At 47.0% G+C, this 26475-nt stretch overlaps 1 protein-coding gene across 1 annotated transcript in view; it reads left to right on the top strand.

Annotated features, from left to right (window-relative positions):
- DIP2B (disco interacting protein 2 homolog B) overlaps positions 1–26475 on the top strand; it is a 738038-nt gene that overhangs the window by 562817 nt on the left and 148746 nt on the right. Inside the window, exon 29 of the mRNA XM_069230866.1 lies at positions 13848–13957. Within this exon, the coding sequence (XP_069086967.1) occupies positions 13848–13957 (110 nt within the window). The remainder of the gene's footprint in view (positions 1–13847; positions 13958–26475) is intronic.

Genomic DNA, 26475 nt, shown 5'->3' with positions numbered 1-26475 from the left:
TTAAAAAAAAAAAGGCTGATTCTACCATTGAGCACTGTGAAGAAAGTGGAATCGCAGCACTTTCCTTGGGCCTTTTCATCCCTGTTTGCCATTTTTCTCATTAGTGTTGTTCCTTCAGAGGGACCTCCAGTGGGCTAATAGGCAAACCCTAACCCTGCCACCACTGCTAACGCTTACCCAGGGGTGGGGATCAAGCAGGCATCGCGCAGGTCACCAGGGACAACGTTCATCTCAGTTCTTCACTCAGTCGGTATCAATCTCCAAACCTCATTAGATTGCCCTTATCAGCACACAACAACCCTGTGGGAGGCAGAATCAGACAGTTCCTACCACAGTGGAAGTCCATTTCTCCTGATCAACCTGCAAGTTTATGCCCTTTCTTCAGACCCACCGCTACCTCCTTCCACATCTGAGAGACTTTCAAAGAAACACCAATCCATCTTGGTAGAAGAGTGTATTAAACTGGGTTCTGGTTGTAGTACCCTCCACTTTTTTGCCTGGTGTTAGTATGTTTTGGACTGTAGTGCACTGGGATCCTACTAACCAGGAAGCCAGTGCTCTCTCCCCTAAATTTGGTTGCTAGTAAACTTTATACACACGCAATTGGCATACTGGGACACCCATGTAAGTCCCTTGTAAAATATTTCCTGCAAGTGAGCGGTGTGACCTCCTTTCCTTGTGTATTAAGTGTCTAAGGGGTGGGGTGGCCTCTGAGCGCCATCAGAGTGGTTTGAAAGGCACACTTGGTGCCCTCCTTGCACAATCCAGTTCGCACCAGTTTAGGAACACCCGGTTCCCGCTCTGGTGCGAAACTACACAAAGGACAGGGGAGTAACCACCCCCTATCCAGCCCTCCCCTAGGGAGGTGTCCAGGGAGAGGTGTCCAGAGCTCCGCCAGGTTGCCACTTGATTCTGTCATCTTGAAAACAAGATGGGCGGAGGCCTCTGGGAGCATCTGAATGGTTAGGCCAAGCAGATGACGTCCCTGAGCCACCTCTGAAAAGTGGGCACTTGAGAGAGTGACCAACCCCCTTTTAGAGTTACTTAAGGGCTGCCTCGTGGGTGGGTCTTCAGATTTGTCGAGCAGGACTCTCCAAGAAACTCTCAGCAGGACATCTTCTGCTCCTGGCCTCTGGAACTGCTGCTTGTCTGCTTTGGAATCGAAAACGCGTCTGTTTCTGGTGGGAAGGCTCCCACTGCAACTTTGTTTCTCCTGATCCTGCAAGAATTTTGCAACATCTAAGGCTGTTCACCATTCAGGGTCACAATGACTCTGTTTGCACCTGGAAGCACGAAGGCATCTCCCTTGGAATGAAGGAGTCACTCCCCTGCGTTCGCAGGCACCTCAAGACAATGTTGACCTGTTGGTGGGGTCTGCTGTCCACAGATATCTGCTTCACGGGTGGTGAGTCTGTAGCCTCCTCAGGGTCCTGCTTATCTTCTAGCCAACTTTGGAGACTGTGGGCCCCTGCTTCTGCCACTGGACTGGAACCCCTGTGCACCGCCACTATTGCACTTGCCAAGGCTTGTTGACTCTTCCTCAAGGAGATCTTCAGGAACTGTGAAGCCCCTGTCCTACAGTTTGACGTGGGACTTTTGTTCTGTTGTGCTGGACAGGCCTCCTGGTGACTCCCTATGTCCTTCGACCTGTAGGTCACTTGTGGGGGCTCCATCGACTTCTGCTGGCATTCCTGCGGGCTGAGGGGCAGCTCTGCCCCTCCCCACCCACTGCTTAGTAGAGTCTCCTGGTCCCAAAAACTTTGCAAAATCTTTTTCAGCTCATGCTAGCATTTGCTATTGCTTGTTGGTGACCTGGCTGGGCCCTGACCCTCATGCAGTCTGGTGACTGTTGAGGGACAGCTCGTAGACAACTCCTGGGATCTTCTGCAGCTCCTGAAGCATGCAGCCTGACTTCTTCTTCGACAGACTTGTAGGAACTTCAACTTCAGGAGGCTGGGTTGCAACCTGCACCACCTGTGCACCTCCAAGGATGCTGGACTCTGTCCCCTTCCTTTGCAGGTCCTCCACATCCAGAATCCGTCCCTGGGTTTCACTGGCCTGGTCCACGGGTCCCGACAGCAGCTGTACAATCCGAGGCATCCACTGACTTCAGAGAGCGTCCCTTCTCCCCTCTGCATCCGAGTCCCTGGTGTAGGTACTCCTATCTTCTGGGTATCCTGGGGTAAGGGCACTCTCCATTCATCCTCTTTTCTGCTAGCTTCCTCGGGTGCACTGGGAAGGGTCCTGAATTCCACAAACTCCAACCAGTATTCTCTGTGTTTGTCTGTGGGACAGTGGGTGGGTAAACTACCTTACTCCTGGTTGCTGGGGTCACCTAATGTACTTACCTCTGTTGTTTCTAACTGCTCCTAGCTAACGACCACACTTACCTTGGTTGGGCTCACTGTTTCACATTCGTCATTTTTAGTATATGGTCCCCCTCCCGTTCTCCCCCATATAGGGCCCAGTGTCTTTTTATGCTATTTCTGCTGATTATTTTGTGTATATATTGTGTGTGTATATCTCCAAAGCGAGATATACCAATGCTAGTTTAGTAGTTGTGATGTAATAAAGTATCCTTTTTTTTTTTTTTTTTTTTTTTTTTTTGCAACACCTGCGTGGTTCTTCCTTGTGAGTGAGTTACTCTCTGACTACTGAAGTATTGCAAGTGCTTTACATTGCTCCTGGATATGCTTCAGCTGCTCGCCACAGCTACTCCTAGAAAGCTTCTGCTATCTGGACACCTATTCGCTATCACTCAGGGTTGCCTGGACTCAGTATAGGGTGCCCCACCATAGGTGTTCACTGTAGGAAACTGCCCCTTTTTGGTTTGGTCACCCCCCTACGTTTGCCTGGTATTGATGCTAACTTGATTTAGTGTGTGCTGGGATCCTGCTAACCAGGCCCCAGCACCAGTGTTCTTTCCATAAACTGTACCACTGTTTCCACAATTGGCACACAGCTAAGTCCCTTGTAAAAGGTACCAGTGGTACCAAGGGCTCTGACCAGGGGGGGGTTCCTAAGGGCTGCTGCGTATATTGTGACACCCTAAGGAACCCCTCACTAAGTATATGCACACTGCCATTTCAGATTGTGTGTGCTGGTAGGGAGAAAATGGCAATGTCGACATGGCACCCCTTCCAGGGCGCCGTGCCGACAAACCACTGCCTGTGGCAGTGGTAAGTCACCCCCTTTAGCAGACCTTACAGTCCTAACGCAGGGTGCACTATACCACAGGTAAAGACAGAGCTGCATGTGCAATATTGCCCTACAGTGCCAAAGCCCTTTCTTAGACATTGTAAGTGCAGTGTGGCCATTTTAAGTACATGGGCAGGGAGTTTGTCATTACGAACTCCACAGCTCCATGATGGCTTCTTTGAAGGTTAGGAACTTTGGTATCAAACATCTCAGCAAAATAAACCCACACTGATGCCAGTTTTGGATTTATTTTACAATGTACACAGAGGGCATCTTAGAGATGCCCCCTGTATTTTACCCAACTCTTTAGTGCAGGGCTGGCCAGTCTGTGCAGACCTGCCACTAGCAGACAAGTTTCTGACTCCATCAGGTGAGAGACTTTGTACTCTCTGGGGTCAGAAACAAAGCCTGCTCTGGGTGGAGGTGCTTCACACCTCCTCCCTGCAAGAACTGTAACACTTGACAGTGAGCCTCAAAGGCACAGGCCTCCTGTTACAGTGCCCCAGGGCACTCCACCTATTGGGGATGCCCGCCCTGCCCAAACCAAGCCCCACTTTAGGCGTTAGGTCCGGCGGGGAAATTAGGAAAAACAAGGAGGAGTGACCACTTCAGCTGGTACCCCCCCTAAGGTGTCCAGAGCTGAAGTGACCCCTTCCTTGCAGAATCCTCCATCGTGTTTTGGAGGACAGGAACCAATAGGGTTAGTAATGTGCCTCCCTCCCTAAAGGAACGGTGTAGCTACCCTCAGGGACAGTAGCCTTTGGCCTTTTCTCTCTGACCCTTGTAATCACCCTAAATCTAGTATTTATGGGCTCCCCTGAATCTCACTCACCAGATTCCTGGTGAATTCAGAAGAAAGAAGGAGGACTACCAAGCTGCCCTAGGCAATGAAGACTCCAGGCGACAACTGACTTTGAAGCTGCAGACCTGTAGGGTTGGAGCAAAAGTCCCCTGCTCCAAGAACGCGACGCATCCTGCAGGACCAGAGACCTGTACAAACCCCAAGAGGACTGCCTGCCAAGCAGAGGTCCAAGAACTCCTGAGGACAGCAGCCCTGTCCAGAAGAAATCACCCAAAGGACTCCGGATCCGCAAGCCCTGTTCACTCTGCACCTGCCGCCCACGGCCCGAGTTTAGGAGACCCACCAGACCAGATAAGGTCCCCAGGTGGTTACGACCTCGAGTCCCCCCTTGGTTGACCCCTCCTGGCCAACACGACTCCTGCAGAATGAATCCAGAGGACCCCCCTGATCACTACAGGATCCGATGAAGATTCCCGATGCCCAAGGAGTCTCCAGCACCCTCAGCCTCCTGGCCTTGGGGAATCTGGCCAACGGTCCAACAACGTCTAGCGGGCACCTCCCCTGCCTGTCCAGCTTTTTGTTTCCCAGAACCGATTCTCTGGACCCAGCCTGAAGCATCTTTTGTGACCTCCAGGGTTACCCTTTAGAAAAGCATTGGGTGCCCAGCTCTGTTTGCGCACCAAGCACCTGGCTGCCTCTGTGCCGCTGAGGGTGTGTTTGGTGTAGACCTGTGGCCCCAGGTGCTCCTCTAAACCCCTCAGGTCTGCTCCCCAAGGACGCGGGTGCTTACCTGCCAACAGATCATTGTTGAGTGCCCCCAGTCTCAATAGAATCCCATAATAAACCCGCCATCAACTTTGTCTGGCCCGTGTTGCTGGTGGTGCATGTTTGGGGTCAACTTGAACTTCGAATAGTGGACATCCTAACCCCCGGACACTGGAACTGTAAGTCAAGTACTTCAAAACATGCTAATACTTTTCCTCACCTAGGACTCCCCTAGGACTCCATTGGTTTCTGTGAAAATTGAAATTTGCTACTTACATGTAAACTGCTTTAACTGCTAAAATCAAACAAACTACATTTGACATATATGCTTGATACCTGCTTACAACTGTACTTACGTGCAACAAATGTCTTCTGGTTCTAGTTATAAAGTAACAAAATCTATTTTTGCTATATAAAAACAATTGGCCTGGAGTTAGTCATTGAGTGTGTGCCTCATTTCTTGACTGTGTGTGTACAACAAATGCTTTGCCAAATTCTTTGCATGACCTTCTGATAAGGCTATCTGCTCGACCTCACTACCACAAAAGAGAGCATTAGTATTATCTACTTTAGCCTCTGTTGAGCCTTTGTAGAACCCCTGGACCCTGTGCAGACTATACCTCATATTGGTATAGTATATACAGAGCCAGCTTCCTACATTGGTGGATCAGCGGTGGGGTCTACGACTTTGCATTTGCTGGACTACTCAGCCAATATCGGATCACACAACTAAGTTCCAAAATTGCCTTTAGAGTCAATTGATTTTTGAATTGACAATTTTTCTAAATTTTTAAGTCCTGCTAAGGCCTTGATTAAGTCCCCTTTAGTATTTATTTTTTAGATTTAAAAGTTACCATAATTAGGGGTAAGTAACTAGAAGTAGTTTTTAGTTTCTAAAAGTAATCCCCAACTTTAGTAACAAAATAAACAACTCAGAGGACATGGGTGTGTAGCTCAAGCTCACTCCATACCTCCATCTTAAGGGAATTAAGGTTCTTCTGCAGAAACACATTAACACTGGTTTCAACCTTACCAAGACTAAGCTCCAGGAACTCTTGGCAGAGTATGCAAAGGAACCACCCTACTGAGGAGGAAGACCTCCCCTCAGATGGGGAAGAAGTTAAGATCAGGAGGATGAACTTGTCCCTCCTTACTTTTCTAGGGAGTACATGGTCCAAATGCCCCTGATTCCAAGGATAGTACTCATAGGCTCTGGGTTACCCATAGGGGAGTCCAGTTCCTCTGGAAACATTGAGGACATCCTCAATGAAGAGGACTTCCTTTTAGCAAGGATGGCCAAAACATTAGCTTTGGAGAGATGGCTCCTGGCTATGAAAAGAAAGGATCAGAATTGGGTTTAGCACCCATTAATGGTAGTCACTCACACACAAACCACTGGGTGGATGAACAGCTTTTTGTAGGGTTCTCTGTGGGTAAGAAAGGAGAGGAAGAGTAGGAAAGAACTCTCTCAGACTGGATAGTCCTTGGCATTAAGATCTGCTATGTATTAGCTAAAAAGCAGCCTCCAGAACGACTGAGGGCCCAGGCATTTAGTGCCAAGGCGGCTGCCACTATGTTGGCGTTATTAGTGCCTGTTCTGGACATCTGCAAGTCTGCAACATGGGTGTCCGTGCACATCTTCACAAAGCACTACTGCCTTAAGTGCCAGGTTGACTGGAGAAGCATTTTGTCCGTTCTCTCCTGCAGGACGTTTTGGTTTAATTCTACTCCACTCCACAGACTCCCCCCATCTTGGGATTTACTGGTTTTGTATCTAGTCTAAAGTTGAGGAATATGTGTTAGTTATATGTTGGAAAACAAATTACTTCTTTCTGGTGGATAATATAACCGCAGCGTTCTCACTGCCCTCCCTCCTACCCATTTTGTGGAGTGTGTTTTTTTTTTTTTTTTTTTAAATATCTAAAAAGTTAAAAGATCCCAAATTAAAGATCTGCAAACTGATACATCCACATAATTTGTGCTCCGCGACCAAGGGAAAGTGACACACAAGAAACTGACTGAGTACAGGGGTGGCACTTACATGCCGCTTCACTCTGTCACTTCTGGGGTGGAATGTGCCTACCATGGAGTCCCACAACCCCATCTAGCCGCGCACAGGAGCACTTCTGTGAAAACTTACAGATCATGCCTGGCACCTATGGAATATTCCAAAGATGAGGAATCTGCAGTTAGTTTGTCAACCAGAGCAATTACCAAAGGTAGATATCTTGTTTGACACCTTTCAGTTAGAAAGGTAGACTATTTCCGGGGTGCTGCAAGCATATAGGAAGTAAAGATTTTCCATCCAGAGCATTTTATCCCACAGTACCGCTTCTATCGCAAAGCTTGTCGAGTTCTGTAGGCTTTCAAAACATGGTCTGTAGACTATCAAAACAGGATTTTAGACTGTCAAATTTGGGCCTGTAAACTGTTTCAAAACTCGGTGTGCTTGCCATGTCGTACTGGGCCTGGGGACAGTATCAAAATTGGTTTGCTCCCTGGCAATGCTGTATCTCTGGGGTACCAAAACAGAGCCTTTAGTCTCCAATCAAAGTCTGTTGTCTATCTTAATGGACCTTTGAAGCAAAGAAATTAAAACAGTAGAAATAATTATAAGAAGAAGATGTGAGAACATGAAGAAACCTAAATGAAACCTACAATGCCCTCTTTACACTCCCAAAACACAATTAGAAATAAAAACAAATCTGAAGAGGCTAACTTAAGACGTTTCTCCATGTGTTCACATTTGTGTTTTTGAGTTACAGCCCGCATATAGATAGCGGACAATTACATTTGTTTCCCTCATATTGCTTAATCCCATAAAAGGTATGCCACTGTTATTTTATGGTCATTTCCAGTGTGTGTCCACAATAGATTTTTGTGCTGTGCTTTCAGATTGTCCCTAAGAGCACACTTGTCACAGGCGCTCATTCGTTTCTCAATCTCTGTCTTTATATTGGAGAAAAAAGTTAATTACCTCTGGTATCTGCTAAGACAGCAATCTGTTCTACCTCTACTGCATTCAAAAGGACTTTCTGGCCAAATATCTCAATTTAAGCCATATTTAGGCTGAAGTTCAGGGCCCAGTCTTGCAGCAACTAAAAATTCCCCAATAATCCTGTAAAATGGGTTCAGGGAAACAGAACAAAATGCACGTAGAGATGGAGAATTGTCTTCACGGTCTGGCTAGACTATACCTACCGCCCAGCAGCATAAAGGTATTTTAATTCAGGAAATCACAACTGTAGTAAAACGGATGGTGGGAAACTCACACCAAATCTCACTGTGAATGTCCTCTAATTGTGACAACAGCCATGGTCTATTATGTACCTTAGCTTAAGACCTCCCTGTTTACCTCAGTGCTATTGAGGCGTTTCAGACAAGTATGATCTAATGGGATTTGTGGAAATGTGCTAAATCATGACACACAAAAAAGTACTGTAGAGGGGCTTCTAGACAAATACACTATGAGGATTCATGGAAGTGTACATCATCTATGTGTCAAGGTAGTCAATCTGGACTTGTGGAACTGTTCATGGAAATATACAAGTATACTTAATAGGGACTCAGGGGAATGTAGTACATCTGAAACCAGGAGTGAACTAAATCAGGATTTATGTGAATGTAACTTGTGGATTGTCTGCAATATAAGCCTCAGAAGTCATGTTCTATTTTGTACCTTATAGGAATATACTGTTTCAGGATGTATGTGAATGTACTGTATTGAATTGAAATGTGCAATATCAGTACAGTTCTGCATCAGGAATGTATTTTACCACCTCAGCCAATCTTAATGTGAATAAATTAACTCATGCCTAATGTATCACTGTGAAGAGGATAGAAGCGAGCATGTCTTCACTATAAAAATGTCTCTCCTGCATTGCATTGCTACCGGGTATCCGCTAGCATATGACTCAAAAACCCAAGATGTTGAACTGTAGTTAGTGGGGAATGTTTCTTCTTTTTAATATTAGTGTATTATTTTAGGCTTTTAATCAATAGCTAACATAAACAAAATTGCTCTTTTTAGTATGATCAGCCCCATTTGTTTTGACTGATGGTGCTGGTTTGTTACTTTGTGCACTGGGATTCTGCTAACCAGGCCCAGTGCTTTGACCCATAAAAACATTTGAAATTCGCAATACTACTGATAGCCACGTTTAGCTTACCTCTAAGCCCCTAGTATATAGAATAAAGTTGTAGTAAGTTGGCTCTGTATATACTATTTCAAAGTAAGAAATAGTGTGCACAGAGTCCAAGGGTTCCCCTTAGAGGTGAGATAGAGGCAAAAAGAGATCATTCTAATGCTCTATTTTGTGGTAGTGTGGTCGAGCAGTAGGCTTATCAGAGGGTAGTGTTAAGCATTTGTTGTACACACACAGGCAATAAATGAGGAACACACACTCAGACTGATTCCAGGCCAATAGGTTTTTATATAGAAAAATATATTTTCTTAGTTTATTTTAAGAACCACAGGTTCAAGATTTACAAGTAATACTTCAAATGAAAAGTATTTCACTCGGGTATTCTAGGAACTTTGCATAATCACAATAGCATGTACAGTTTTGACAAAAATGGCAATAAGCTATTTTAAAAGTGGACACTTAGTGCAAAAACCAACAGTTCCGGGGGGGGGGGAGAGAAAGTAATTAAGTTCACAGGTAAGTAAAACACTTACAGGGTTCAAAGTTGGGTTCAAGGTAGCCCACCGTTGGGGGTTCAAGGCAACCCCAAAGTTACCACACCAGCATCTCCGGGCCGGTCAGGTGCAGAGGTCAAAGAGGTGCCCATAACACATAGGCTTCAATGGAAACAGGGGTGCCCCGGTTCCAGTCTGCCAGCAGGTAAGTACCCGCGTACTCGGAGGGCAGACCAGGGGGGTTTTGTAGTGCACCGGGGGACACACAAGCAGGCACAGAAAGTACACCCTCAGCGGCACAGGGGCGGCTGGGTTCAGAGTGCAAACAGATGTTGGGTTTTGTATAGAAAGCAATGGGGAGATCTGGGGGTCTCTTCAACGATGCAGGCAGGCACAGGGGGGGCTTCTCGGGGTAGCCACCACCTGGGCTAGGTAGAGGGTCGCCTGGGGGTCGCTCCTGCACTGGAGTTCGGTTCCTTCAGGTCCTGTGGGCTGCGGGTGCAGTGTTGGTTCCAGGCGTCGGGTTCCTTGTTACAGGCAGTCGCAGTCAGGGGGGAGCCTCTGGATTTCCTCTGCATGCGTCGCTGTGGGGGCTCAGGGGGGTTAACTCTGGCTACTCACGGGCTCGCAGTTGCTGGGGAGTCCTCCCTGTAGTGTTAGGTTTCCGCAGGTCGAGCCGGGGGTGTCGGGTGTAGAGTGGAAAGTCTCACGTTTCCAGCGGGAAACGTGTGGTCTTTAAAAGTTGCTTCTTTGTTGTTCTTAGTTTCTTGAACAGGGCCACTGTTCTCGGGAGCTTCTTGGTCCTTCAGATGCAGGGCAGTCCTCTGAGGCTTCAGAGGTCGCTGGTCCCTGTTGGATGCGTCGCTGTTGCAGTTTTCGTCGAAGTAGGGAGACAGGCCGGTGGGGCTGGGGCCAAATCAGTTGTCGTCTCCGTCTTCACTGCAGGCTTCAGGTCAGCAGTCCTTCTTCTTCTTTAGGTTGCAGGAATCTATCTTCCTCAGTTCTGGGAGCCCCTAGAAAACTGAATTTAGGAGTGTGTTTAGGTCTGGGAGGGCAGTAGCCAATGGCTACTGTCCTTGAGGGTGGCTACACCCTCTTTGTGCCTCCTCCATGTTGGGAGGGGGCACATCCCTAATCCTATTGGGGGAATCCTCCTTCTACAGGGGCTGTCCTGACTGGTGCGTGACTCCTTCTTGTTTTCCTCATTATCTCCTCCAGCCTTGCCTCCAAAAGTGGGGGCAGTGGCCGGAGGGGTGGGCATCTCCACTAGCTGGGATGCCCTGTGGCGCTGTAACAAAGGGGGTGAGCCTTTGAGGCTCACCGCCAGGTGTTACAGTTCCTGCAGGGGGAGGTGAGAAGCACCTCCACCCAGTACAGGCTTTGTTCCTGGCCACAGAGTGACAAAGGCACTCTCCCCATGTGGCCAGCAACATGTCTGGTGTGTGGCAGGCTGGCAAAAACTAGTCAGGCCACATATGTTTTCAGGGGGCATCTCTAAGATATGCCCTCTGGGTGTATTTTACAATAAATTGCACACTTTCATCAGTGTGCATTTATTGTGCTGAGATGTTTGATACCAAACTTCCCAGTTTTCAGTGTAGCCATTATGGTGCTGTGGAGTTCGTGTTTGACAGACTCCCAGACCATATACTCATGGCTACCCTGCACTTACAATGTCTAAGGTTTGGCTTAGACACTGTAGGGGCATAGTGCTCATGCACTTATGCCCTCACCTGTGGTATAGTGCACCCTGCCTTAGGGCTGTAAGGCCTGCTAGAGGGGTGACCTACCTATGCCACAGGCAGTGTGAGGTTGGCATGGCACTCTGAGGGGAGTGCCATGTCGACTTAGTCATTTTCTCCCCACCAGCACACACAAGCTGAAAAGCAGTGTGCATATGCTGAGTGAGGGGTCTCTAGGATGGAATAAGACATGCTGCAGCCCTTAGAGACCTTCCCTGGCATCAGGGCCCTTGGTATCAGGGGTACCAGTTACAAGGAACTTACCTGGGTGCCAGGGTTGTGCCAATTGTGGAGACAAAGGTACAGTTTAGGGAAAGAACACTGGTGCTGGGGCCTGGTTAGCAGGGTCCCAGCACACTTTCAAATCATAACTTGGCATCAGCAAAGGCAAAAAGTCAGGGGGTAACCATGCCAAGGAGGCATTTCCTCACAAAAGTGTACCAGGGCCTGTAACCTAAATGGTATCAGTGGACTGCAACACATGTTTGGCAACCACTAAAGTGACAATGCAAAGCATGACTGCAGTCCTGCCACTAGTAACTTGGCTGCCCCGTTTTAAAACTTCAAATTTCACCTGTCAAAATAACCCCTGTTGACTGGTCTAAACCCTCCTTTCAAATTTTTATGAGTCACATCTTAATAAGCCCTAAATTACCATGAGGTGGAATGTTTGGTATTTAAAAGTAAGACAATACAAGTTTAATGTCAAACATTGCCTTACAGTGAAAATTCCTAAAAAAGCAATTTTCTTTGTGACAAAGCTAGCTGTTCCATAGGAAAGCTTCAAGATATTTTCTAAAGTTAATAAAGTTATCTCCACCTAAGAACCAGATAAAAAATGTCATGCTTGGGCTTTTTATAAATGATATTACAAATTTGATTAATTGATCAAGTCAGATTTGTTACAAGTATTTTACAATATGTACTTTAAAAAAAAGTTACCTTGCACCAGCCTAAACCCTCTAGAAGACCATCCACTTCAGCTTCCAACTGTCACCCAGGAGCTCAATAGGGCCTTGAGTAGGTGTGAATTGGCTCCCAGAGCTGAGTAAAAAGGCTTGGGTGCCCTGTTCCCCTGACAATACGACCATTTGGGCTGTGTCCTGGAACTTAGTGCCATTCAAAGGGGCCTGCCGTGTCACAGGCAGATGTCGCTCACAGCTTGGTTTGCCCCCTCTCTTGTCCTTCTAGCCGGCCAGCCCCAATCCAGGTGGGAGAGGAGCTGCCCTAGAACCAGTTTTGAGTGATCACAGGAAAGGGTTTGTTCATTTCCCTGGCCACACCTCTGGGATGGGCACAAAAGCTCGACACAAGGAAGGAAAGGTTCTGCCATGTTGTATTTAGGTAGACAGATCACTTTGGGATTGTTAGCAGTACAACACACAAAAAATGCTACAAGAGGTGGTAGGGTTACCCCTGGAAACTTATCTCTATTGGTCAGAGAGTTGCCATTAGTCACCTTACTCACACATTTGTACCAGGCATTAATGTGACCCCATTGGGCACCTTATTCAGAACACTGCTGGACCTGTGGATGACAAAAGGAAGGACTGCACCTACTTTTGGGACTTGTGAGAAGAACCCTAAGGACTGTGCCTTCTCCCACTTATACTCATGACAATAAAGTTGACTCCAAGGATCAGTTGGCTGCTCTCCTGTTAAGCTACAGGGATAACACAACTGTAAGAAGCCCACATTCCTGAAGGAGACCAGCTGACCAATCTTAACTGAACCTGCACCTGACCCTGCGGGTGGCTTCTGTGGAGTGAAACCTGATCCATAAGTACTGAAAACCTTGGCTGGAGTCACAGCGTATTCCTCCTGCCTAACGTTAAATCTTTGCACTTAGAAACTTTCTGAAGGATTTTTAACTGGACATCGAACAGAAGACTGGGACCGATCTGCCAATCCGAACTGCTCAGGGGACATAGTTGGCAGGCATGACTTTACTACAGATCCCACTACGTTCTTCTCTGCAGCAGCAAATCAAATTGAGCAGGCCCAACGCCAACCAGTTCTGGCATCAAACCTCTCCTGTTACAGCCTGCAGCCCTGTCCCGAAGAAGGAATCTGACTTACAGATGAGAGAATAAGTCCAAAGGTAGGTATCTTAATCAAACTAGACGCTGACTGCTTTGTGGATGGTAATTAAAGAGTTTTCCTGCCTTTGTCGATGGCTTTACTGAGACCTCATTCTTCAGCAACCAGTTGTCAACAACACGGTCTTTGGATCCAACGTGCTTCCTTATACTTTACACATTTATGAAGTTGAGGCTGCTTGCTGTGCACCATAGCTACCAGGTGATGAGCTCATGTTTTCTGTATTAAAGCCTTTACTGGACCTAACCAGAATAGTGACATTATTACTTCTTGTGGTGTACTACCTTCCACACCAACTAATAATTCACTTTCTCACACTGACATTGCCTTAAGAGCTTCATTTAGTTGGTTTTTCGTAAAATGCCAACTCCTTCTCGGAGAGACTCATAGCAGACCCTCTCTACTTTGATAATTCTGGGAGGCGGTGTTTTTAGTGCATTTCTAGAAAACCTAAATTTGGATTTTTACTTAGTAGTCCAAGAGGAATAACAGCTCTAAATAGCCTAGTTTCTTTATGACACATACCTCTTTTTGCAGCTGGTAAAGTAATCACTATGAAGTGTGTATATGTATCTACATGAGCCCATCTGTCTTGTTTCAGATGACCTGCCAAGGAAGCGACCACCTCAGGTGTACAAGCCACCTACTCCAGAAATGTTGGCGTACCTTGATTTCAGTGTCAGTACAACAGGCATGCTCACAGGAATAAAGGTGAGGCTCCTGACTAGGCTCATCTCATGGAATAAAACGAGAAGTATTTGTTAATCTAGGATCCTTTGTATTTTATTTTTGAGCATTTTAAGTAAATAAATACATCCACAGGTCCTTAACAATTAAAACTCTGAGTTCAATAAGGTATGGCTTGTCAAGTTTCACTGAGAAACACTGCCCTTTTACTCTAACTGCTCTTGTGTTTCTAGTCTGGACTCCTTGCACAGACTTTAATTTACTAATTTAATCTGATCAACATTAGCATTGTCATAACATCGTCAAACAATAAGCCAGATTTTTTCTTCATGGGGGTATGTATTCATCTCAGGTTACTGACCGTTCTTTAACAATCTAACAAAGATTCCCTGCTTAACATATAGTTATGACCTTTCCCTCCACACAGACTTTTAGATCAAAATTTTCTTGTTTACACTTCTTTGCAAGAATGTATCTTCAATAAGATTTACTCAAAATAGATTGTTATTTTTCGGCATTAGCACTTAGGTAGTTTTACTTACATAGTTCAATTAGACCTAGCTATACAACAGAAGGCCCTGGGGTTATTTTAGAAGTGAAAGGCTTCTTTTGCCCTTGTCTGTTTGGAGGCTAAACATGCAAGTACCCTTAGTTCTCTTGACGTTGAGCTCCCTGAGGACGAGATCAGTTTCTGGGGTGAATTTAAGAAACCTGACACAGGGTGAAAGTTGAGGTTCAAATCTGTCCAGGTTTTTGTCTTTGAGCTTAGGTTTAGATTCGTTTTTTTTTTTTTTCTGATTGATGCCTCTAACTGCAGATATCTCACCTTACAATGCTCCCCATTAGCCAGACTGGTTCTAGAAACAAATTGCAGCAAAGCTCCTGCGTACCACTAGGTAACGCCGTGCAGCTGTGCTCGGGGCTATACCACCCTGGAAGTAAAACAGTAGAGCTGCATTTACTCGCCACCTCTCCATGCTATCTTTAGTTGCTTTCTTTCCATGCCTGTAAACACAGATTCTGAAAGCCAGTGTGCTATGGAACTATTTCCCCTCCAAAAATGACATTGTTAGTGGCTTATGTGGCTTTAGGTACATATGCCGTGCATAGTTCCCCCATCTAATGTTGGGCTCAGACTTGTACAACTTGTTTTTCTTCTAAGTAAGTTTTTTTTTTTTTTGCCACAGGACCTATTGACCCCACCTACTAATGGTATTGCAGATGCACATCGGCTCCATTGTTTGAGAGTTTTTTTCTACGCTGTTGGGTTCAGGCATGTTGAAGTGAGCTCCGGATCGATGCCGGGTGTTCTCACCGGGCCGTCAGATCCATTCCATGTTGGTACTTTAAACAAACTTTTTTCACTCCTTGTCAGTCACCAGCCTCTCAACTCCCATCATTTGAGTAGAGAATTTCCCACTTGCCATGCCAAGTACCCGAGAAACGATCTCCACAAGGGTTTCATCCTTTGCTTGTATCCAGATTATCTGGAAGACTTCTGTTGGATGTGTCAGGCTCTGAAGCAAGAAGACCCTTTGGAACTGGTGCAGTTGTCAACTCGCCTCTGCCTTCATGACGCACAAACAAGAAATAGAGTATAGCCCGGATTTATTTGGTGAGCAAGAGGAGTCAGATTTCAAGTAACTGGATACTCCAGGCGCCGAAGTCATGCTGCAAAATGTTCACTCAAAGGCAGATGTTGAAACAGGGGAGTATTTGCCGGCCCAGCGTCTGCATTGAGTGCTGGCACCTCTTCCACACATTAAATGGAGGCATCAGCCTCGAGCTCCTGGGCTGCCTCTGAGGCCACTAGTCTCCCAACCAAGGTCGACAGCCGTCATTCGAGCCATAACTGACACCGGTTACACACTCCGTGCTAAAATCCTCCTCTTAGGTGCTACACTCAGACAGACGTGGCTGTCTTAATGCTCGAAGCAGATAGACCCGAAGCATTTGAAGTCAAGACACGCCACATCTGAAGCATTCAGAGCCAAAAGATATCGACCTGAAGTATTCAGAGTCAATATAAAGCTTGGTGTAATCTCTGCATACACCCTCTTCAGTTCCTTCCAGACTGCCTTCTACTGCTGCATATTTTTCCGTCTGATCCTGACAAAGCCTCCACAGCTGCCCAAAGACTCTGCTCCTCATAAGAGAAAATTGACGTTAAGGAGGCCCTCAACCCTCCTCTGCCTTTCACTCCCAGGGGGCCTAAAAGGCACAAGAGGGCTACTTCCCTGTGACTCTTGCTCACTGTTCTCCTCCACTTTCTTCTCCTTTACTGCATGGGAATTCTCCACAACCCTCACCAGAGGGTTCCTCACACTCTGGGGTGGGGATCCTGCTAACCAGGCCCCAGCACCAGTGTTCTTTCCCTACAAATGTACCATTGCTTTCACAATTGGCACACCTGTGGCACACAGTTAAGTATCTTGTAAAAGCTACCCATGGTACCAAGGGCCCTGTGGCCAGGGAACGTCCCCAAGGGCTGGAGCATGTATTTTGCCACCCTGGGGGACCCCTCACCAAGCACATGCACACTGTCTTTGCAGCTTGTGTTTGCTGGTGGGGAGAAATAGACAAAGTCGACATGGCACCTCTCTCAGGGTGCATTGCCCACAAACCACTGCCTGTGGAATAGGTAAGTCCCCTCTCTAGCAGGCCTTACAGCCCTATGTTAGTATGCACTAACCCATAGGTGCATAAGCAAGATGCCCCTACAGTGTCTAAGCCCATTCTTAGACATTGTAAATGCAGTGTGGCCATATAAAGTTAATGGGCTGGGAGTTTGTCATGACAAACATCACAGCTCAATAATGGCTTAACTAAAGTCTGGGAAGTTTGGTATCAAACTTCCCAGCACAATAAACCCACACTGATGCCAGTGTAGGATATATTGAAAAATGCACCCAGCGAGCATCTTACAAATGCCCCCTGTTTTTTTTTTTAGTCAAGCTTCTAGTGCAGGACTGACCAGTCTGTGCCAGACTGCCATTTCCAGACAAGCTTCTGACCACATGGGGTGATAGCCTTTGTGCTTTCTGTGGCCAGAAACAAAGCCTGCACTGGGTGGAGGTGCTTCAAACCTCCCCCCTGCAGGAGCTGTAACACCTGTTGTTGGTCCTCAACGGCTCGGGCCTCTTGTTACAGTGCCCCAGGGAACTCCAGCTCGTGGAGATGCCTCCTCCCGGATGAAGACCCACTTTTGGCAGCAAGTACAGCTGGAAAATTAGGAAAAACAAGGAGGAATGACTAATCTGTACCCGGCCCACACCCCTTATCCACGTGGCCCAACTGACTAGAGCTAGTCCCCAGGCGATTCTGACTTAGTGTCCACCCAGGGTTGACCCCCTTCTGTCCAACTCGAGGATGCCTGCAGCCTAAATCCGGAGGACCCCCATGTCCATGAGAGAACTGAACAAAGATTGCTAACGCCAGAAGGTAGCCATGCACCCGCAGCCCCCTGACCTTGGGGAATCAGACCTTCAGTGTATCAGTGTTCAACAGGCTGCCCTCCTCCTTGTCCAGCCTTTGGTTTCCCGGAACCCATCCCCTGGACTGAGCCTGCAGCATCTTTGTGACCTCTGGTGTCCCCCAATTGGAACGCATTGGGAGCCCGACGCTATGTTTGCACCCGGGCGCTGCTGAGGGTGTGTGCTTGGTGCTGACCTGTGGCTCCGAACCCACCCACCTCAGTGCTCCTCTAAACCCCCAGGTCTGCCCTCTGAAGACATGGGTACTTACTTACCTGCAAGCAGGCCTGATTCAAAGTGCCCTCATCAGTCTTCATAGGAGCCCATTTTAAATCTACCTCAACTTTGACCTCTGTACCCGGCCGGCCCTCTTTTGCTGGTGGTGGGTGTTTGGGGTTAACTTGAACCCCAACCTGTGGACATCCTAACCCCTGGAGACTGGAACTTTATGTCTTGTACTTACCTCAAAACTGTGCTAACTTTTCTTCCCCCCCACCCGAACTGTTTTATGAAAACTGCACTGAACGTTTAAAACAGATTATTGCAATGTATTCAAAAACTGTATAACTTGCCAAATTGAAACAAAGTGGTATTGATATGTTCGGTGGCATGTGTAGCTTCAGATACACACGCTGTGCACTGTTCCTGCCATCTAGTGTTGGGCTCGGAGTGTTACAAGTTGTTTTTCTTCGAAGAAGTCTTATCGAGTCACGGGCCCGAGTGACTCCTCCCTTTCGGCTCCATTGCGCATGGGCATCGACTCCACCTTAGATTGTTTTCCTTCTGCCATCGGGTTTGGACGTGTTCCTCTTCGCTCCGTGTATTCGATTCATAAAAAGACTAAATTCACCGAAAATCGCCGGTATTGTTTTCGATCACGAAACATCTTGCTTCGACACCGGCGAAACACACCTTCAGTGGCCCTTAGGGGCTCCCGCAACCAGCCAGGGCCTGGTCGGCCCGACCGCAAAATCGTCGAAGCCTAATGGACCGGACCCCGTTCCGATTCTGCCCACAGTGCCACGCCAAGTATCCCTACACAGACCGACACCGGGTCTGTAATCTGTGTTTGTCACCGGACCACCGAGAGGATACTTGTGAGGCCTGCAGGTCCTTCCGCTCGAAGAAGCCTTGAGGGATCAAAGGGCGAGACAACTGCACATGGCGTCGAAAAGTACTGAGCACCTCGACGTCGAGGAAGAGGAGGTGGCCATCTCCATCAAGGTTCCGACTCTGACGCAGACCGACCACCCACAGCAGGCCAGCACGTGAGTACACCTGACCCAACTCGAGTCCAGAGTCAGTCCAAGACAAAACTAAAAGCCTCGGGGACGCCACTGCCAGAAGGCCATGGCTTGACCCACAAGAAATCAAGCGGTGACCGGGAAACACCATTGGCACCGAAAAAGGCAAAATCCGTGCCGAAGTCTTCGGACTCAAGCCGAGAAACTGTGTCCGAGAAAACTCGACATCGACTCATCGAGTCGAAACCTCGGAAGAGCCTTTCGGAGCCGAGGGCTAATGTCAGCATGGGCATTTCGGTGCTGAAAAAAACGGCTTCGGAGCCGAAAAAAGCCTCGTACACCGAGGAACATGGACTCTCAAAACAAATGAAAGCGAGACAAAGATTTGAGGAGGAACTTCACCAAATGGAGGAGTTTGATGAGACACAGGCAAGGATACAGATCCATAAGGATACTGGGAAGATCCAAACAGCACCTCCTCTCAAATTCAAAAGGACTAGCTTTCCAAGGACGTTCAGACACTAAACAGCCAAAGGCTAAGGTGCCTAGAGAACAATCTCTGCAACGCCAGTTTTTTCCATCACATTCTCCTCCGCATTCTCCTCAGAGAACTATTTCTCCCCTTGCCACACCCACTGCACAGTCACCCACACACACTGTGCAGTCGCAGCAAGATACGGACCCATGTGACCTTTACGATGACCCTGTGTCGGACAATAGCCCAGAGTGCTACCCTTCTAAACCCTCTACACCTGAAGATAGCACCTCCTATACAAAGGTCTTGGCCAGGGCCGCTCCATTCCACAATGTGAGCATGCGTTCCGAACCTTTAGAGGACGACTTTCTCTTTAATACCCTGTCCTCAACGCATGCTTCCTATCAAAGTTTGCCCATGCTCCCAGGCATGCTTAAACATGCCCATCAGATTTTTCAGGGTCAAGGGAAGGGCTATAACACCAAGGGTGGAAAAGAAATACAAGCCACCACCGTCAGACCCAGTATTCATCACCCAGCAGCTACCCCCAGACTCGGTAGTGGTCAGCGCAGCGAGGAAGAGAGCAAACTCGCAGTCATCTGGGGACGCACCACCTCCAGATAAGGAGAGTAAGAAGAAGAATTTTGATGCGGTAGGAAAGAGGGTAGTGTCACAAGCTGCCAATCAGTGGCGCATAGCGAACTCTCAGGCCCTCCTCTCAAGGTATGACTGAGCTCATTGGGACGAGATGAGCGACATAATCCAACATCTCCCCAAGGAATACCAGAAGAGAGCTCAACAAGTGGTAGAGGAGTCACTGGCGATATCGAGCAATCAAATAAGATCTGCATTGGATTCCGCTGATACTGCCGCAAGGACAGTGAACACTGCAGTAACAATTAGATGCCATGCGTGGCTTAGATCCTCACGCTTCAAACCGGAGAGTCAACAGGCTGTATTAAACATGCCATTCAATCAGCAACAGCTATTTGGCACACAAGAAGCCATCGAAAAGATGAAAAAAGACACTGATACAGCCAAAGTGATGGGAGCGCTTCACTCATCCCAATATACATAAGGAGACAACACATGCATGTATTCCCATATCTCGACGATTGGCTAATAAAGGCCAACAATCAACAGCAGTGTCAAAATCACACACGTTACGTAATAGATACCCTACACACACTAGGGTTTTCTATAAATTACCAAAAATCACACTTGCAACCATCCCAAACTCAGCAATACTTGGGAGCTACATTCAACACTCAAAAAGCAATTGCAAGTCCAAGTCCACAAAGGGTACAATCATTCCACACCATGGTACCACAAATACAACCAAATCAACATTACACAGTCAGATTTGTGATGAGACTCCTAGGCATGATGGCATCATGCATCACAATTGTCCCAAACGTAAGGTTACACATGCGGCCCTTACAGCAGTGCCTTGCAAAACAATAGTCGCAGGCACAGGGTCACCTCCAAGATCTAGTGTTGATAGACCGCCAAACACACTATTTGCTTCCAAAAATGAAAACAAAGGGCGGCCTTTTCAAGACCCTGTGCCTCACGTCATTCTCACAATATTGATTGGGGAGCACACCTCAACAATCACAGTATACAAGGGCAGTGGGACAACCAGCAAAAACAGCTATACATAAATCACTTAGAACTACTAGCAGTTTTTCTAGCTCTAAAAGCTTTTCAACCTCTTCTAGCTCACAAACACATTCTTGTCAAAACAGACAACATGACAACAATGTACTACTTAAACAAACAGAGGGGTACTCCCTCATTACAACTTTGCCTCCTAGCACAAAACATTTGGCATTGGGCAATTCACAACAATATTCCCCTAACAGCGCAATACATCCCAGGCATTCACAATCAACTAGCGGACAATCTCAGTCGAGATCACCAGCAAACTCACGAGTGGGAAATACATCCCAAGGTACTACAAAGATACTTTTGCCAGTGGGGGACACCAGACATCGATCTGTTCACCACAAACCAAAATTCCAAAACTTCGCGTCCAGGTACCCACACCCTCAGTCCAAGGGCAATGCTCTATGGATCAGTTGGTCAGGGATATTTGCTTACGCTTTTCCACCTCTCCCACTCATTCCTTTTCTAGTCAACAAACTGCGTCAAAACAAACTCAAACTAATACTCATAGCACCAAGGTGGGCACGCCAATCGTGGTACACGACACTGTTTGACCTCTCAGTAGTACCTCACATCAAACTTCCAAACAGACCAGACCTGTTAACGCAACACAAACAACAGATCAGACACCCCAATCCAGCAATGCTCAATCTAGCAATCTGGCTCCTGAAGTTTTAGAATTTGGATATCTAAATCTTCAAATGAGTGTATGGAAGTCATTAAACAGGCAAGAAAACCTACCACCAGACATTGCTATGCTAATAAATGGAAAAGATTTGTTTTCTACTGCCAAGAAAAACACATCACACCGTTGGATGCGTCCATTCAGGACATAGTAGGATATTTACTACACCTACAAAAAGCTAATCTTGCTTTTTCATCCATTAAATTACACCACACTGCAATTTCAGCTTACTTGCAAATTAAACACACAAAATCACTATTTAGAATACCAGTCATTAAAGTCTTCATGGAAGGACTAAATCTGATCATACCTCCAAGATTCCACCAGTGCCCTTGTGCCCTCGTGGAATCTTAATATTGTACTTACACGACTCATGGGTCCACCTTTTGAATCCATGCATTCTTGTCAAATCCAATTCTTAACCTCAAAAGTGGCATTCTTAGAAGCTATCACTTCATTACGACGAGTTAGTGAAATACATGCTTTCACTATTGAAGAACCCTTTATACAAGTACACAAACATAAAGTTGTTCTCTGCACAAATCCAAAATTTCTACCAAAAGTCATTTCACTGTTTCATTTAAACCAAACAGTGGAACTCCCAGTCTTCTTCCCACAGCCAGACTCAGTGGCAGAAAGAGTGCTACATACATTAGATATAAAAAGAGCTCTAATGTATTATATAGAGAGAACAAAACCATTTCGTAAAACTAAACAATTGTTCGTCGCATTCCAGAAACCCCATGCTGGTAACCCTATTTCCAAACAAGGCATTGCCAGATGGATAGTAAAAATGCATACAAACTTGTTACCTAAAAGCTAAAAGAGAATTACTCATTACACCAAAGGCACACTCCACTAGAAAGAAAGGAGCAACAATGGCCTTTCTAGGTAACATTCCAATGACCGAGATTTGTAAGGCAGCCACTTGGTCCACACCTCATACTTTTACCAAACACTACTGTGTAGATGTGTTAGCAACACAACAAGCCACAGTAGAACAGGGTGTCCTAAGAACATTATTTCAAACAACTTCAACTCCTACAGGCTGACCACAGCTTTCAGGAGGATTACTGCTTTGTAGTCTATGCACAGCATGTGTATCTGCAGCTACACATGCCACCGAACGGAAAATGTCACTTACCCAGTGTACATCTGTTAGTGGCATGGTCCGCTGCAGATTCACATGCGCCCTCCCACCTCCCTGGGAGCTTGTAGCCATTTAAGTTGCAATTAATATTGTATATATGTAAATAAACATTCCATTACCTCAAACTATGTACATACATATCTATTCCATTGCATTGACATCTTTACTATTCGCATTCTACCACTCCTACCTCACCCTCTGCGGGAAAACAATCTAAGATGGAGTCAATGCCCATGTGTAATGGAGCAGAAAGGGAGGAGTCACTTGGTCCCGTGACTCTAAAAGACTTCTTCAAAGAGAAACAAGTTGTAACACTCCGAGCCCAACACTAGATGGCAGGAACAGTGCACAGCATATGAATCTGCAGCGGAACACGCCACAAACAGATGTACACTGGGTAAGTGACATTTTCCATATGTTGGATACTTACTTGCTAATGTACTTTTGATATAGTATATACCGAGCCAGCTTCCTACATTCACCTTCGCCCCCATAGCCACATAACACCTGTTGGGGGAAGGTTGCAAGGGTTTCTGCCCCGTTGGTCAGAAATCACCTCCGACCCCTTGGTTCTCGACATCATTAGGGTTACATAACCCTAAGTTATCGACACAGGGGTACTGTCTAGAATTCACCCAAGCACCACCAAACATTCCTCCACTCCACCACAAAATGGTCACTGAACATTTGTGACTCCTTCAGGAAGCAATACAGGTCCTCCACACCATGGTGACCATAGAGTCGCTTCTGCAACAACACAGCAGAAAAAGGGTCTGTTCTGTGTACTTTCTAATCCCCCAAGAAGAACAGCACCCTCAGACTCATTCTTGATCTCAGGCCCCACAACAAATACAATCTGTAAGAGCACTTCTACATGATGGCTCTGTAAGTCGTCATACTACTATTTCAGCACGATGACTTCATGACTGCCCTCAATCTGAAGGATGCCTACTTCTACATACCCACCTAGCTAATTGAAAATACGTGAAGTCTGTGGTGAGTGGACCACTTTATCAATTCAAAGTGCTTCCTTTCGAGGTGAGCAGAGCCCCAACAGTTTCTACCAAATGTCTGGCCGTAATGCAGCTCATCTCAGAAGGAGCAGCATCCACGTTATTCTTTACCTGGACTACAAGCTGATCAAATGTGCTATGCACCAACTAAGTCTGGCTTACACGCAGACCACCATCCAGACCTTACACGGTCTAGGTCCTATCAGTCTTACCATATCTCACCTCCAACCCCTTCAAGTGCAGCCCTTCCTCTGGGCCACCCTAGACTAACTGGTGGGGAAGCATTCCCCAGTCCAGCACAAGTGCAAGCTTTCCAAAGCATGCTGCCTCTTTTTCAGCCAGAGTGGCAGGTGACAGAACTATGATTCGCTTGCTCAGCATGATGGCATCTTGCATAGCCATAGTTCTTCTTGCTAGACTGCACATGTGCCTGTTGCAGGAGTGCTTAGCGGCGCAGTGGTCTCAAGCCAAGTGTCATCTAGAGGATCTAGTGTTGTTTAGGGACTCTCACATCGCTCTCCAAAGTGTTGAAACACAAGTAACCTGTTACAGGGGCAGCCGTTCCTCATCCCAGTTTCACAAAAGACTATCACCATGGACACATCACTCACCGGCATGCATCTCAATCACCTCACCGTTCAGGGAAAGTGGACGTGTGCCGAGCAATCCCTCAACATCAATCACTTGGAGCTGCTGGCTATATAGCTTGCACTTGGGGCATTTCACGCTCTCATACGGGACAAGGTAGTCATTATACGCAGAGAAAAAGACTACCATGTTTTATTAACAAAAAACAAGGGAGGTCAGACACTCAGCACAGCTGTCCAGAGTATCTGGTGGTGGGCAATACATCACAGAGTACATTTTGCTTATCCAACACATTCCAAGGGTGGACATCGATCTGGCAGACCTGCTCAGCAGGGTGCATCAATAAGTCCACGAATTGGAACTGCCATCCCAAGTCCTACTCCATTACTTCCGAACTTGGGAGAACATAGAAAAATGCAAAATGACCAAACTTTGCAGCCAGGCTACCACACCCACAGTCCATGGGCAGTGCACTATAGAATAACTGGACAGCGATATTTTCTTTACTTTTTCTGCCTCTCCCACTCCTCCCTTTTGTGGTCCAGGGGCTGAGGCAGCCATTCCTCACTCTCATCCTAGTGGCACCATCCTGCGCTCAAAACACAACAAGTTACGTTTGGTAGAAATGCAAGGTGTATGTTGTGTATTCAGAAAAAAAAGTATAGTGTGATAGACATCTAGTTTCAGATTCCTTACCTTAGAGTTTCCCCCAGGCATCAGTCTGGATCAGGAGATTTTTATCGAGCAGTACCCATAACCGTCGTTAGGTGGCGTCGATCGGCTCCGCATCTGTCAGCGGCATCGTCAGTGTCAGATATGTGGTTGTGGCTCCTATATATGCGCCACCCGGGTGCACTGATGGCAGTTCTTTTGTTTCCACGCTAGACAGCGCTGATTCGAAGAAGTCATTTTTGACTGGCCTTTTTCAATTTTGTCTTAGTTTTTTGAGTTGTTTAACTCCTGGTGCGTCACGGGATGTCTTTAAGGAAGACCGGTTTCAAGACCTGCAAGTTCTGGCATTGTTCAATGTCCCTAACGGATCTGCTCCGTGTGGGCCTTTGGTGCCTGGAGCACAACCATGACCCGAAGTCATGCTCTGAGTATGGGGTTATGTATCCGAAAGCTTTGAGGGAGCGGTCCCTGAAGGTGATGCAGACAGACTCTCAGTTCTGCACAAGATACAGTCTTGGTTGAAAGAAAGGTCCCTGGATCGGTCACGGAGTCCCCCTTATCGTTGGCCCATTCCAGTTCCTCGGGACGATGAGGTAAGTTGAGGCATAAGAACAAGTCGAAGAAAACAAAATGTCCTTCGACTTCACCTCGTCCGTTGGCCAAGGAAGCAGGAGCATTGTCAATCTAGGCATCCCTTAGCGGAACCTGTGTTTGGGCCAACTCAACGCCTCTCTGAGTTTCCAGGAGCTGTAGCGACCCATGCCCATTTTAGAGCACTGTGGGGCCCAGTGCCTCATTTTCGGGCAGTCCAACACTGCTAGTGTGCTTTTGGGCCCTGTCGAGTGTGAAGGAGCACCGTCTGGTTCAGCGCTGACTGCTTCGGACTCTGCTTTGAGGGGCACCCAGGAATCTATATTTGGACCCGGAACACCACCTCTAACTTCCTTGATGCTGGTCCCGATTCTCCCGAGGCTGCCGGTGCCACCGGGCAGTGCCGTCCCCGTCCTCATTGCCGACTCAGACACAGAGCCAGATGGACATTGTGCGATGCAGACTCTGACAGGGGCCTTGCCCCCTATGTCGGATCCTGAGCCTTATTGCTATGGGCTGGGTTACGGTGAGTAATGGGAGGGGTCACTGGACCCTTTGGAATACCAGCTTCAAGAATCTATGGACTTGGGTGAAGCCAGTGGTCTGGATACCACCCCAGATAATGGTATGCTTTCTTCCCCTACCGTGGCTAATGAGGACGAAGCATCATACTTTAAGGTGGTGAGAAGAGTGCCCGAGGTCCTGGACCTTGAGTTTTCTTCGGTGACAGTGAGGACTAAACTGACAGAGGTGCTTCAATCTATAGCTTCATCCTCCGAAACCCTGCTCCCCTTCAATGAAGCCTTACGGATGTCATACTGGGTACCTGGATGAAACCCAGCACCAGGGGCTCATGTGAACAGAACAATTTGCCACCGCCATCGTCCTGCTCTGGGTGATCTAAGTTTCCTTAACCAACGCCCCACCCCTGAGAGCTTGGTTATCCAAGCCTCTACCTCCTAAGATGCGTTCCCTTCCGAACA

The sequence above is a fragment of the Pleurodeles waltl genome, chromosome 4_2 (genome assembly GCF_031143425.1).
Source record: "Pleurodeles waltl isolate 20211129_DDA chromosome 4_2, aPleWal1.hap1.20221129, whole genome shotgun sequence".
Classification (NCBI taxonomy): domain Eukaryota; kingdom Metazoa; phylum Chordata; class Amphibia; order Caudata; family Salamandridae; genus Pleurodeles; species Pleurodeles waltl.
Note: the sequence above shows the minus strand (reverse complement) of the source record. Positions and strands in the feature narration are given on the sequence as shown.